The 13,373-nt window shown below is 41.4% G+C and overlaps 1 protein-coding gene across 1 annotated transcript; it reads left to right on the top strand.

Moving 5' to 3' along the window:
• Positions 1 to 1,803: 1,803 nt before the first annotated feature.
• Positions 1,804 to 8,430, top strand: LOC110089578 (C-type lectin). Its single transcript, XM_078377146.1, has 4 exons — positions 1,804 to 4,041; positions 4,339 to 4,430; positions 5,945 to 6,085; positions 6,730 to 8,430. The coding sequence occupies exons 1-4, from the start codon at positions 3,975 to 3,977 to the stop codon at positions 6,850 to 6,852; spliced, it is 423 nt and encodes a 140-aa protein (XP_078233272.1). The 5' UTR covers positions 1,804 to 3,974; the 3' UTR covers positions 6,853 to 8,430.
• The last annotated feature ends 4,943 nt before the right edge of the window (positions 8,431 to 13,373 follow it).

The raw sequence follows: 13,373 nt of genomic DNA, 5'->3' as shown, positions 1-13,373 counted from the left end.
TGGGAATGGGGAATGTCAGATGAGTGGGTGGATGAGTGATATTGCTAAGGATTTGTCAGGCATAAACACAAATGCACACTGTTCCGTGCTTTCCTAGATTGATCTTCTAACCTCAATGCAACATATTTTACACAATGGAAGTGTCACTAAAAAGTGTTGCATAAGAGGCCTTTTCAGTCCAATATTTGAGCCTGTCAAAATATTTTCAAACGCTGGTTCTGTCTTCCAGGGCGTTAGCTATTCCACCCAACTTTGTGCCATCTGCAGATCGGATAAGGTAATTAACGAGTCATTGTTTATATTCCTTATCATTCAGCAATTATGGGACTTGGCATACGAGATATTCAGTTGAAATCTGGCTTGCTGCAGGTTGAGCCCATTATTCTGTGTCCTCCTGATCTCTGGAAGAACTGGGAACAGATCCTGCCCCTCCTCTGTATGACAACTTTTCAAATATTTGAAGAGTCCTATCCTATCTCCCATCAGTCCTCTTCCCCCAAGGCTAAAGACGGCTAGTTCTTTTAGTCTTTCTCAAAGGGCTTGGTATCCAGTCCCTGATCAGCTTAGTTGCTCTCCTCTGAACTTGTTCCAGTTTCTCTGCATCCTTCTTAAAGAGTGATGCCCAGAACCAGACATTGTACTCAAGATGAGGCCTAACCAGTGCTGAATCGAGGGGAACTGGGATGTAATTTGGAGACTACTACTGTTAGCCGCCTAGAGTGGTTGTATAGACCAGATGGGCGGGATACAAATCAAATCAAATCAAATCAAATCAAATGAATGAATGAATGAATGAATGAATGAATGAATGAATGAATGAATGAACGCAGCCTAAAATCACATTTGCCTCTTTTCCCCAGTCACATGACACTGTCAACTCATATTCAACTAGTGATCTAAAAGAATTCCAAGATTTGTCTTGCATGTAGTGTTACCGAGCTAAGTATCCTCCATTGTGTAACTGTGCATTTGTTTCCCACCCCCACAGGTAGAAGTTTGTACTTATTCCTGTTAAAATTCATTCACTTGTTTTCAGTCCAATATTTGAGCCTGTCAAAATCTTTTCAAACGTTGCTTCTGTCTTCCAGGGCATTAGATATTCCACCCAACTTCATGCCATCTGCAGATCAGATAAGGTAATTAATGAGTCACTGTTTATATTCCTTATCATTCAGCAATCAGGGGACTTTGCATACGAGAAGGAATTCAACTTGCTAACTAGTGGCTATTCACTGCTGTGTTTTACAGCACTACATTTTTGCCAGCATAGATCATTGATAAGATTCTGGCCATTCAATAACTTCTTAGTTCGTTGAGAAGTAATTTCATGGAACATAACACACAGTATAATGAAAAGAAATCTCATGTTATGAAGGATAATGTATGCTTATGTCTGTGTCTCTGTGTTGAGTGCAATGCTTTGGATTTCTTCCCCATATACAAACAGTGGTGGAGAAGAGGAATTTGCTTATCCAGGACCTTCTTGCTGGAATTGCAGAGAGGTCAACTGTTGCTTGCTTGCCTGGATGATGGTGCAGTTGTATTGTCAACATTGGCAGTCAATGAATGCACCTCTGAAATTCACTGTGCATTTCTCCCTTTAAAAGTTGACCAGAAGATGGAATTCTTCACTGATTTTGCCCTGTGCCTTCCCAGGATCATCTTTTCTAACCCCTTCCTGGGAGGTGAGTCTCTCACATAAATACTGACCTCAGAGTCATAATTAATCTGAGCTGGATGCATGGCTCAGTGAGTTGGAGCACAGATGATTGGGAGTTTGCTTCCTGACTAGAGATGGGGGATGAAGTGCCAAAACGGCACTTTGTCTTGGTTTGTGGGTCATCAAACTTGACGACACATAAACCACAAATTGCCCCCACTGTGACCCGATGAATAACGATTCAGTTTGTCAGTTCATTAGGTCATTTTGTAAGAGACAGCCTGTGGAGACTGGAATGTGGGGAATCCAGGTGGTACTTCCTACACTGAACTGGGAAACACCCTAGGTGATTTCAGGACAGTCACTTGTTCTAAGATGGACCTCCATCCCACAACTGTTGGAAGGATAACATGGAAAAAGTAGAGGCAGGAAGCCTTCCTTCCTTCCTTCCTTCCTTCCTTCCTTCCTTCCTTCCTTCCTCTCCACTCACTCTAAACCACACACACTTGGGCAGAAAAGAGAAAGCAAGACACAGTAATATTGGGCATGTCTTTCATATTTTAAGTTTTAGACTGTGGAACAATGCTAAGTGCAATGGGGTAGAAGAGGGTGTTTCAACTGGAGCACATTCACTCAACTCTGCATGGCAAACTGGGGCTGTCGATGTTCCCTGTATTACACAGTTATCAAAGGGGTGTATGTTCCTGTTGGTATGGCTGAAATCTTGTAGCGTAACATAAGAAAACTTATAAAACTTTCAGTCCATTCCAGGCAGAGAAAAAAGTAATAATAAGTTGGTTTCAGAAACAGGTTGTGTTTGTGTGATTGGTGCACCTTTTCTGATCTTCCTGTTATCCGGTACAGTGGTATACCAGATAGCAGGATTTCTAGCAGGATTTCAATCAATCAAGCTTATTTACTTTAACTGAGAAAATTACTCTCTCAGATATTTGTAATCACTTTAGGGCATAGAATAAAAAGGTAAAGGGGATACAGAGTCCTTAGGTGAAATAAGATAAGGAAAGTTTACTCTTTCTTCCAGGGTTGGGCATATTTAGATCTAGAGTATAAATGGCAGCTCTCAAAACCAACACTACCAGAGGAAACCAGGAGATAAACCTTCCTTTACAGCCACTGTGGTCATCATTCCTACAGAAGAAAATCTCATCCTTTTGTGTGGTTGCGTTGGTAAGTGTGAAATTATTTCAGTCTGTTTTGATAACTTTTATATTCTATGTATCCTCTTAATGTAGCTTCAACAAGAAAGACAAAGTCGTAATAATTTGATTTCATAAATGGATTGTGATTGGGATGGTAAGCTATGTGCCTTTTCTGATATACTCTTGTCCCTTTAAAAATGACATTTTTTTTTCAGAAATCAGAAATCTCTAAAATGTCTTGTTCTTAGCAGCCCTGCTCAGCTCCTGTTAACTAAATCCTGAGGTACCTCCTACCTCTCTTTTACTGGATTTCTATCCTATAATTTTTCTTCTCTAGAATGGCAACTTTCAGATCTTGTACGGAATGTTCAGGTAAATTACATTGGGTGGAAACAGGTTTCGTTGCACTGCTATACCTAATGTCCGATATGTGTCCATTATTTCATGGACTATCTACAAATGTAAAAAAGTACTGTTGTATCTGCTATATTCCCAGCTATGTTTCCTTTCTAACTAACCAATGTCACTATACAAGCCCCATTGGTGATGAGAGATATTCCTTACCATGTTCTTTCAGCTCGTTAGGCATAGCAAGAATAAATAGAGAATGGCTTCACCATGAATGATATATAACTTCTTCTTATACCCAGGAGATGAGTGAAGCACTTACAGAGAGATAGACTGATGAAGTTCAATATATTTCAGAAGTGCAAAGATGGATCTGAGTTCCACACAAACAGCACAACTTTCCCTCATGGAAAGGAATGTCTGCTGTGGAGGACTATGGTCCCTCAGAGTTCATAAGCTGCCTCAGCAGGAATCCTGGAAGAGTTGAGGGAGACTTTAAAGAACTTCTGGAACCTTAACCTGACCAGTCTATATTTAAAAAATTCTTCTCCAACCTGGTATTTTTCATACTTTCCTTTTTTTTAAAAAATAACTAGCACAACAATTTTAAACCTGCATTCTTCTCTTTCCTTCTTTTTCCCAGTTTTTAAAAATTCAAATAAGGAAACAAAATTGTAGAAACATGATAGTAAAAGCCAATAAAACATGATCTTTTCTTCCATTCTTGAGCAGATCCAATTAATGGCAATCAATGAATGTATCTCTTGAATTAACCATCCATTTTCCCTAAAAGGGTCAAGCAGAAGATGGGATTCTTCACCAGTTCTGCTCTTTGCCTTCTTGGAATCATCTTCTCTAACCCTTTTCTGGGAGGTGAGTCTCTTAAAGAAAGATTGCTCTCAGATTCAGAATGATTCTGAGATGGTAGAAGGGCTCAGTAAGTTGGAGCAGTGAGGATTGGAAGTTTGATTCCTGACAGTCCCGAAGCGCCCCCTAAAACAGGGCCTTGTAAACTACTTCTGAGTATTTTATACCTGGAAAACCCTGGGAAGAGTCACCAAAAGTCATCAAAGTCACATTTAACTTGATGAGCCATTATTATATTTATTTCCTTCTGCTTTGCATTCACTCTTTCTTTCCCCTCTCCCACATCCTCTCTCTGCTCTACAGCTGAGGCTGCGTCCTGCGCCAGGGACTGGATGCAAAACCAGGGCAACTGCTATGCTTATTTCGATGAGCCAATGACATGGCAAGAGGCTGAGGTAAGAAGCCTTTCTCAGCATCCCAGCCTTGAGGTAATGCATGATGGGCAGATGAGGTTCAAGGCTCCAGGAGCAGAGAAATCGTGTTTTGTGGTGTGGGTGGAACAAAGGTGGCCTGGTTTACAGAACTCAAGCTGAAATGAACATGAAATTCTCAAGGAAATCCCTCAAAACAAAATTTCCTTGCTGATGTTCAGCTTCCCAATGCCTTCCTGTAATTCTTTTCTAAGCCTTTCTAATAAAAATGTTCTACTATTACAACTAGCATTTATATTTTATTTAATATATTTGAAAGGATTCTAATTTGGTATGTGTTATAAGATTATAATTCAGATTAATTCAGATTTAATATTTGTACCTGAAGTGTATATTAATTGTTTCCAGTTTATGTGTGTTGTAAGCTGCTTTGGGTCCCAGTTCTGAGGGAGAGGTAGCATACCAGTAAATAAAAATAAATAAATATACAGTGGTGCCTCGCTTGATGAGCGCTTTGTTTAATGACGAATCCGCATAGCAATGAAGATTTTGCAATCACAAAAGCGATCGCATTGCGATGTTATTAATAATAAAACATTGCTTTGCGATGATTGGTAAGCTGTTTTGCTTAGCGATTTGCACATAGGGATGTTTTTAAAACAGCTGATCGGCGGTTCCAAAATGGCCACCGGGTAATTAAAATGGCTGCCCGCTGTGTTTTCGCGCCTATTCCTCGCTTACCGGGCAGTGAAAATGGCGGCCATATGGAGGATTTTCGCTGATCGGTGAGTTTTTTGCCATAGGAATGCATTAAACGTGTTTTAATGCATTCCTATGAGCTTTTTTGTTCCGCATAGCGAATATCTGTATAGCGACAATTTTTTTGGAACGGATTATTGTCGCTATATGGGGCACCACTCTACACAGTGGTGCCTCACATAACAGGCGCCCCATTTGACGACAAATTCGAATAGCGATGAAGAATTTGTGATTGCTTTTGCGATTGCATAACAATGTTTCCTATGGAAGAAATCGCTTTGCAATGATCGTTACCTTTTTTGCTTACGGATCATCGCATAGCGATGATTTTTCCCCAGCTGATTGGTGGTACCAAAATGGCCACCGGGGAAAACAGGAACGGATTCCTTGCTTACTGAGCAGCGAAAATGGCTGCCGTATGGAGGATTTTTGCTTAAAAGGTAAGTTTTAAACCCATAGGAAGGCACTGTAGGAGTTTCAATGCATTCCTATGGGCTTTTTAATTTCGCATAGCAATGAAATCGCTTTGCAGCGATTTTTGCTGCACGGATTATCGTCGCTATGCGGGGCACCACTGTATACAGAAATAACTGCTCTTGGATTGGGTATTGTAAGAAAATACTTTTTTAAAACATTTAAGATCTGAATGTGGAAGGCCCAGATGTAACATTATTTTATAATCCATCGACAAGACCAAATTTAGGAAAATTCTTTCTGCATCAACTCTGTTCTCTCTATAACAACATTCCAATATTCCTTCCTCCCCTTTCTTCATTCAGATTGAGTGCCAGAGCTACGGGCGAGGAGCCCACCTTGCCTCTGTCCTTACAGAGGCAGAGACCGTCCTGGTGGCTGAACACATCTCCACTTACCAGAAACAACCATTAAATGTCTGGATTGGGCTCCGTGATGTCCGTCAGGTGAGCCTCTTTCCCTTCCTCCACTCCAGCTAATCATCTGGAGATCTGGCCTTCATTCAATCATCTCTCTGGCTCTCCTCTGATGTTATGAATCCATGAATGACTTCCTCCACTCCACAGAATCATCTCTGAATGGATCTGTTTAGTAAAGTTTTGATCTGGCCTTAACTCAATAATCTGCCAGGCTCTACTCCGGTGTTATGAATCTATGCAGGGAAAGGGGAGAGCCCTAGCCCCATTTACTTCTGTCCCCAGTTCTATCATCTTTCAAGCACATGGAGGATGGCAAGTATATATATATAGAGAGAGACCCAATATTTTTTGAGTGGGGGGCACCCTTGAGAACCAAGGTCTGGTCTGATGGGTGGAGTGACCACAGATGATGAAGGATGAGTAGAAGGATAATGAACCCAGAAATGGTAGGAAGAGGCTAGATTTCTCCATCTTATTTATGATTGAGGGTATACAAATTCCTCACACTCAAAACAACAACAACAAACTTGAAATCCCACCTGCTTCACCCTTGCTTTGCACAAGAGTAAACCAGCCCATCTCTGCCAAAATTGGTCACAACTCCCCACTCAACAACCTCTCCAGCCAATCTTTCCCTTAACACGATTATTTATATTGTTCCACTTCTACAGAACGGGAGATGGAGATGGGCTGATGAGTCGGTCTACAACTACAAGGCCTGGATGAAGGGTCAGCCAGACAACCGTTATAAAGATGAGTTCTGCGTGGAGCTGACATGTTCTACACGTAAGTAATCTGGGTGGCTAAGAAAAGGCAACATCTCAGGAGCACGTGGTCCTCCACGACTTCCTATCTTTCCTCAGCTAGTTTCAGCTCCCTCTGACATAGACCAGGACTTCTGATACCCAATGGGATATTAGAGGTGGCAACCTTAGACTGGAATCTGGGAGGCCAAGGTGGTACTTCCCACATTGAACTGAGAAACTCCACTAGGTGGTTTCAAGATATTTACTTTCTCTGAGCTGGACCGCCATCCCACAACTGTTGGAAGGATAATACGGGAGAAGAAGAGACAGGAAGGTTCCTTCATTCCTTTATTCCTTTGTTCCTTCCTTCCTTCTTCCCCTCTTCTTCTGAGGGCATCCCCGAAATTTGTAGCTGGTCGATGGCCACCACAGGCTGGATCTTCTGGGATGTCCAGTGAGGAATTCCCAACCTCTGGCTCTACAGCCAGATACCTAACTCACTGAGCTTTCCTGTTGGCACCTTCAAACTATTCCACTATACATCTCCATGATTTTATTTCTTTTAGTGCAATATTCATTTCAAAAATGGATATACTAGAGCAGAGGAAAATTGAGCTAGCATTGACTATCTTTTAAAAATGAGTTCAGAAAATGGCAGTAAATCTGGACTTTCGTTTCCTTCCTTCCTTCCTTCCTTCCTTCCTTCCTTCCTTCCTTCCTTCCTTCCTTCCTTCCTTCCTTCCTTCCTTCCTTCCTTCCTTCCTTCCTTCCTTCCATTTCCTCTCCCCTCTAAACCACACACACTTGGGCAGAAAAGAGAAAGCAAGACACAGTAATATTGGGCATGTCTTTCGTATTTTAGGTTTTAAACAGTGGAACGATGATAAGTGCAATAGACGGAACACCTACATCTGCAAATATGAACTGTGAAGAAGCTTTTTGCACCTGGGGACGCCTGCTGGGAGACTGGATCAGTGGACATCCCTCCTTCTAAGAAAATGATCTCCTCCTCGATCTTGAAACTGCAAGACCCATTTTCATCCATCCTCTTCAAAATCTCATTTCTGTGGCTTTTCTGCTCTGGCCTCCTCCTTTTCTTGTACTGTTTTTTGTGGTCAAACTATAGAATAATATTAATAAACACTTTCTGATGCATTCATTTCCTGGTATGTTCACCAATTCGATTTCCTGGCAATGACCAGCTGCTAAGTAGATGGCTGGAGTCTTATTTAGCACCTTCTCCAATGGCGTACAAGAGGGTGTTTCAACTGGAGCACATTCACTCCACTCTACATGGCAAACTCTGGCTGTCTACGTTCCCTCTATTAGAGAATTACCAAAGGGGTGTACGTTCCCATTGGCATGACTGAAATCTTGTAGCTTAGCATGAGGAAACCTATAAATCTTTCAGTCCATTCCAGGCAGGGAAATAATAATAATAACTTGGTTTCTGAAACAGTTTGTGTTTGGGTGAGGGATGCACCTTTCCAGTCGATTTTGGTGGCTTGTATATTCTCTGTATCCTCTTTAATTATGGCTCACCAGGAGAAGAAAAATTAGTAATAAGTTGGTTTCATAAAGACCTTATTATTGGGATGGTAAGGCATGTACCTCTTCTGATCTACAACTCTCCCCTACGTGTTTTGCTGTCATTCCTTTTGAAATTGACATTTTTTTTTCAGAAATCAGCAGGTGCAGTTCATTAACATTACCTCCTCAGACATTCCTCAAAACCAGGGACCTCCATTTTTCTGTGTAACCAACTCCTGATTGCAAAGGTGTGTTCAGTGGAGAGTCTAAGTTCACACAGTCAGTTGTGTCTCACAATCAGTTATCAGGTCAAGTACCACTGATTCCTTTCCACAACCAGTTGTATTCCATAGATGGCAGGAGGTAGAGGGACTTTTATGCAACAACTGGCTCTTTTCAATGACACTTCCTTTGGGTAAAATATGTTGTACTTAGGCTAGGGTTACCGACCTAGGAAAGCACAGAACAGTCAGTGTGCATTTGTGTCTATGTTTGACATTTCCTTAGCGATTTCACTCACTGTCAGGCGCATCTCTCTCTCTCTCTCTCTCTCTCTCTCTCTCTCTCTCTCTCTCTCTCTCTCTCTCTCTCTCTCTCTCTCTCTCTCTCTCTCTCTCTCTCTATCTATCTATCTATCTATCTATCTATCTATCTATCTATCTATCTATCTATCTATCTGGTTTCTTTCAAATAAGGTAAAGGAGGGACAATTTTCCAAAAAGCAGCATGCTGTCATGTGAGAATTATGTCCTTTATTTGCCCCAGTTGCCAGATGGTGTAACCAGAGATGATCTGAGCCTATCCACAGGTGAAATTAATTTGAAGATTTCATGGACTTACATCAGGGGCCCATGGGTAGCCTGGAGCAAATGGATCCTAATCTTTTTTATTATTACGTTAATGACTCTTTTTCTTCTACTTTTACTCTCAGATCAAACCTAGGAGAGGGAAGGAGGGAGCAAAGGGCAGCCTGAATGTTGAGAAGCCCAGTGGCAGCTGTCCAAATGGTTTACAGGATCCCCTTTTGTGCTCATTACCAATCATATGTGTCCAAAAGCAATCCTGATGATTGCTTTGTATTTGGGTGAGAAGTGGTGAACAGATGAAAAAAAAAAGAGTCTGTGTCTGGTGTTTTCTCTTGCTTCGTGTCTCTTTGTGAATGCATGCTCTTAATAGGTGCTACTCTAATCCAATAACACTATATTTCACACAAAGCAAGTATCACTGAAAAGAAACACATTTGGTACAACAGGCCCGGTCATGAATGAATAAATGAATACACCATTATAGCTAGAAAGCCACATATTCAACTCCATCTTGTGGGGGTTAATAGTAATTTGGGTATGGTCTGATTGCATAAAGTAGATATGTGCATATCATGGCTATCTGGAGCTCCTCGCCTTCAGCCCCTATTGAGACCTCTATGCCTGAAACTATTTCCCCTCCAGTTTCCAGGTTTTCCAGAGCTGCCCCAGTGGCGAAATACATGTTCATGTGTGAATTTTTCTTTCTGTATCTGTACTGGCACCGTTGAGAAGCACCAGGGTTATGAACATGATGACCTTCAGTCTCCAGAGACTATGGTAGCGTGCTCTGTATGGAGGTCTTGGAACAGCGTCTAGTGTGATTGAGAAGGCCAATTTGAAAGTGACAATCCCTTCCACACTGAGGACAAAAATGACCTGTCAGGTCTTTTGTTCTGGTTTCATATGCACTGACCTTGTTTATTCACCATCAGCTGGGATATGTAGTTAGATGAGGGTCAAGATGCAAAAAAAGAGAGGGTGATGCTCAACTTTTTTATTATGAGATAGGAAAGGGAAAGCAAAGTCACAAAGATTTTTTTAAAAATCAAACAGAATTGTAAAATGTGAGAAAGATTTCTCTTCTACATTCTAACCGAACCCCATAGCATCTCCTTTCGAATCATCCATTCTGAAGGTTTGCACAGAAAAAAAATCATATTAAAATCAGAAGAAGTGCCTAATACAGAAATGAAGAGACACTGGTAAGAGAAAGGTGTAGGCCTCAGGGAAGAGAATAGATCATCAGGCTTCTAGCTTGAAGGAACATGAGGCGAGTTGGGTCTTCCTATGGCAGAATACCTCCAAAGTGGACTGGGTCACCATTACAGGCTACACGAATGCGACGGTTGAGAGGTTGACCTATGTACCTGCAGTTACCTGCAGTACCTGTGTTATTGCAGTAAGTCATATAGAAGGACTGAATGCTGTCATATAAGTTACGGCTGTAATGAGTTGACTGGCCATGGCACACTTGCTGGACATCATGTGCGTTATTGTGGATGAAGGTATTCTGGGGCTTACATCTGGGTTGAGTCATGCCTCTTCTGGTCATCATCCGGTCACAGTAGGCATTGAGGTTTTCGTTTGGTCCAGGTGGAGGAGCAATATGCTGGTTTTGAAAAGCTGGCCAGGTCTGTGCTTCACAGGACTGTAGCAGAAAAACGGTGAGAAAGATGGCCAGAGGGACACGCAGGATGTAGGAGGTCTTGAAGCTCTTCATGATGGATCTTTGGAATCAAGAAAGAGGAGGGAGGAGAGAAAAAAAAATCCCACAGAAATGTAAATGCATCACCTGCTCCTAATGGATGAGAGGCAATTCACCTCATCTGATATTGACAGGATCCCCCAGAGATGGTTTTGTATCCCTTCCCCCCCTCCCAAAACCCTTCATTTATTTACTTTTATTTCAGTTTGTACCAGAATCAGAGTTTAGCAGTATGGCACTCTCCAGGTTTTTCAATAACAACCACGAGGGCAGAAAAGAACCAGCGAGAAAATACACAGCAGCAGAAGCAACTCCTCTCAACACAAGCCTACTGCTTTCTAGTCCCTAGTGTTGAATGAGTTTTTCTCTCATACATTTCCCCCTTTCCTTTGGAAAGTGTTGTTGTTGTTTTAAACCAGTCTGTCATCAGATCCAACCATGGAAGCAACACCCTTAATTCCAGAGTTAGCCTGAATAGAGACAGTGAGGAATCTTAAGGTGGGAGAGAGAGCAATAGAGACTTCATGATCGCACATTAGAAGAACTTTGAACAGCTTCTCCCCATGTGCTGGTTATGAAAGCACATTTACCCATTTGGACAAGAGTTTCTGAACACCCCATTATGACATTTATAACTCTGTTTCTCCCTCCTTTATCTTCATACAAACCCTATGAGAGAAAAAGAGAGAAGGAGGTCTTATTTATCATGGCCTTTGAGAGGGCATGAAACTTTTCAGCTGACCTGGTTCAGTTGCTCTAGCATTAGTGAGTCATTACGGAAACATTTGGAACCAACCAATGCTGAGGGAGAAATGGCATCCCAGCACGCTCCATCATCACATCGAATACAGGTATATGACTACCTGACATAGAGGAGGCTGTTACTTGACGGAACGCCTGCTTCCACCTAGATCTACTTGGATCACCCGCATGAGCCAGGAGGTGAGGCTGAGGAGCCTAACGACGAGGGAGGCCCAGAAAGAAAGGACACGAAACCGGGCCTTCTCGGTGGTGGCTCCTCGCCTCTGGAACAATCTCCCTCCTGAGATCCGCGCGGCCCCCACTTTGGGCACTTTTAAAAGTCAATTAAAAACATGGCGATACGTTCAGGCCTTCCCTCCAGTTAATATCTGACTTTTCTGTTTATTCTCTCCTTATGTATTTTCTATTCTATTGTTGTATTCTGTTTATTACAATATGATTTATGTAATTGTTTGTAATTTTTTTTGTATTATTTCACTGTTTTTACTATATTGGAAGCCGCCTAGAGTGGTCTTTTAGACCAGATGGGCGGGGTATAAATCAAATAAATAAATAAAAATAAATAAATGATGTATTGAGGTAGCATCTCTATGTGAAGCAAAACCTCTCCATGTGGGGGGTTGTCTCATGTGGATAGCCTAGGCAGGTCCAACAGCTTATCCATCTTCAGAAAAATGTGGTACTTTGTTCAATGCAATGAGGGAAAGGTTGGGCTAGAATGCTGCCTTCAGTGTGGGTGGGTCTGTATGTTTCCTTACTGACTGAATAGCATTAGAGGAATTGTGACACAGGTCAGCCTGAAAGTTTTGAGGCTTGCTGTCCAACACAGCAATTGTGCTACCAATGCTAGATGCTCTAAAGGTAGTATCAAGAGTTGCTAGGAGACCACACTCCTCAAAAACAGGCTGTGACTGAACCAACATAGGTGCCACAGCATAGTACTGTCTGAGCAAAGGAACCAAGCAAGGAAAAGCCACACTAATAAAACTTTTTTTGTTCAGGTTTCAGACTTGGCCAACATCACATATTGAGTGTGCCAGCTTCCTTTTATGAAACAATTTCCACCCAAGTTCCAAAAATAGGACTTTCTGGAAATGCAAACAGCTGGTGGTCAACATGCAAGAGGGTCAGCATTAGAGATAGGCACAAATTGGGGACATGGCAGTTTGCGATGCTCATTGTTATTCACGAGCCATGAGCAACAAACTTCCATCAACTTTTAAAAAAATATTTTTTATTAATTTTTTTAGCAACTGTCATATGTAAAAAACAAATCTAAAGGAAATCCACATATGCTATGCTTCCCCACACTGGGACCAATGGAGATACTTTATTTCCTTCTCTTCATAGAGAAGGAAATTCCATTCCCCTTCCAGAAATACATTGGGTCTTGCGGAGGTACACAACCCCATTGTTAATACAAAACCAATACATCCTCATCATATATCTTGAAATACATTCTTAATTGTCATTATTTTAATATCACATCTTCATTTATCGGTCATATCTATATTGCACACTTCCTACCGTTCATTTACCGTAATTGGAGATGGCTCTTAACTATCTAATTCTTTGCCATTATTAATTTAGCCTCCATTACCAGATTTGTGATCAATTCTTTTGTTGACCAATTCCATTCTTTATTTTAAACTATCAATTAAAAGTGCTATTTTAGGACATATTCTTAGATGGGGATATTATGCAGACACAGTGGTTGAAAAATCTAATTATAAGCCCTCTAGACTCTTTTTTAGTGCACTCATTTT

Source organism: Pogona vitticeps, chromosome 6 (assembly GCF_051106095.1).
Source record: "Pogona vitticeps strain Pit_001003342236 chromosome 6, PviZW2.1, whole genome shotgun sequence".
In the NCBI taxonomy this organism is placed as follows: domain Eukaryota; kingdom Metazoa; phylum Chordata; class Lepidosauria; order Squamata; family Agamidae; genus Pogona; species Pogona vitticeps.
Note: the sequence above shows the minus strand (reverse complement) of the source record. Positions and strands in the feature narration are given on the sequence as shown.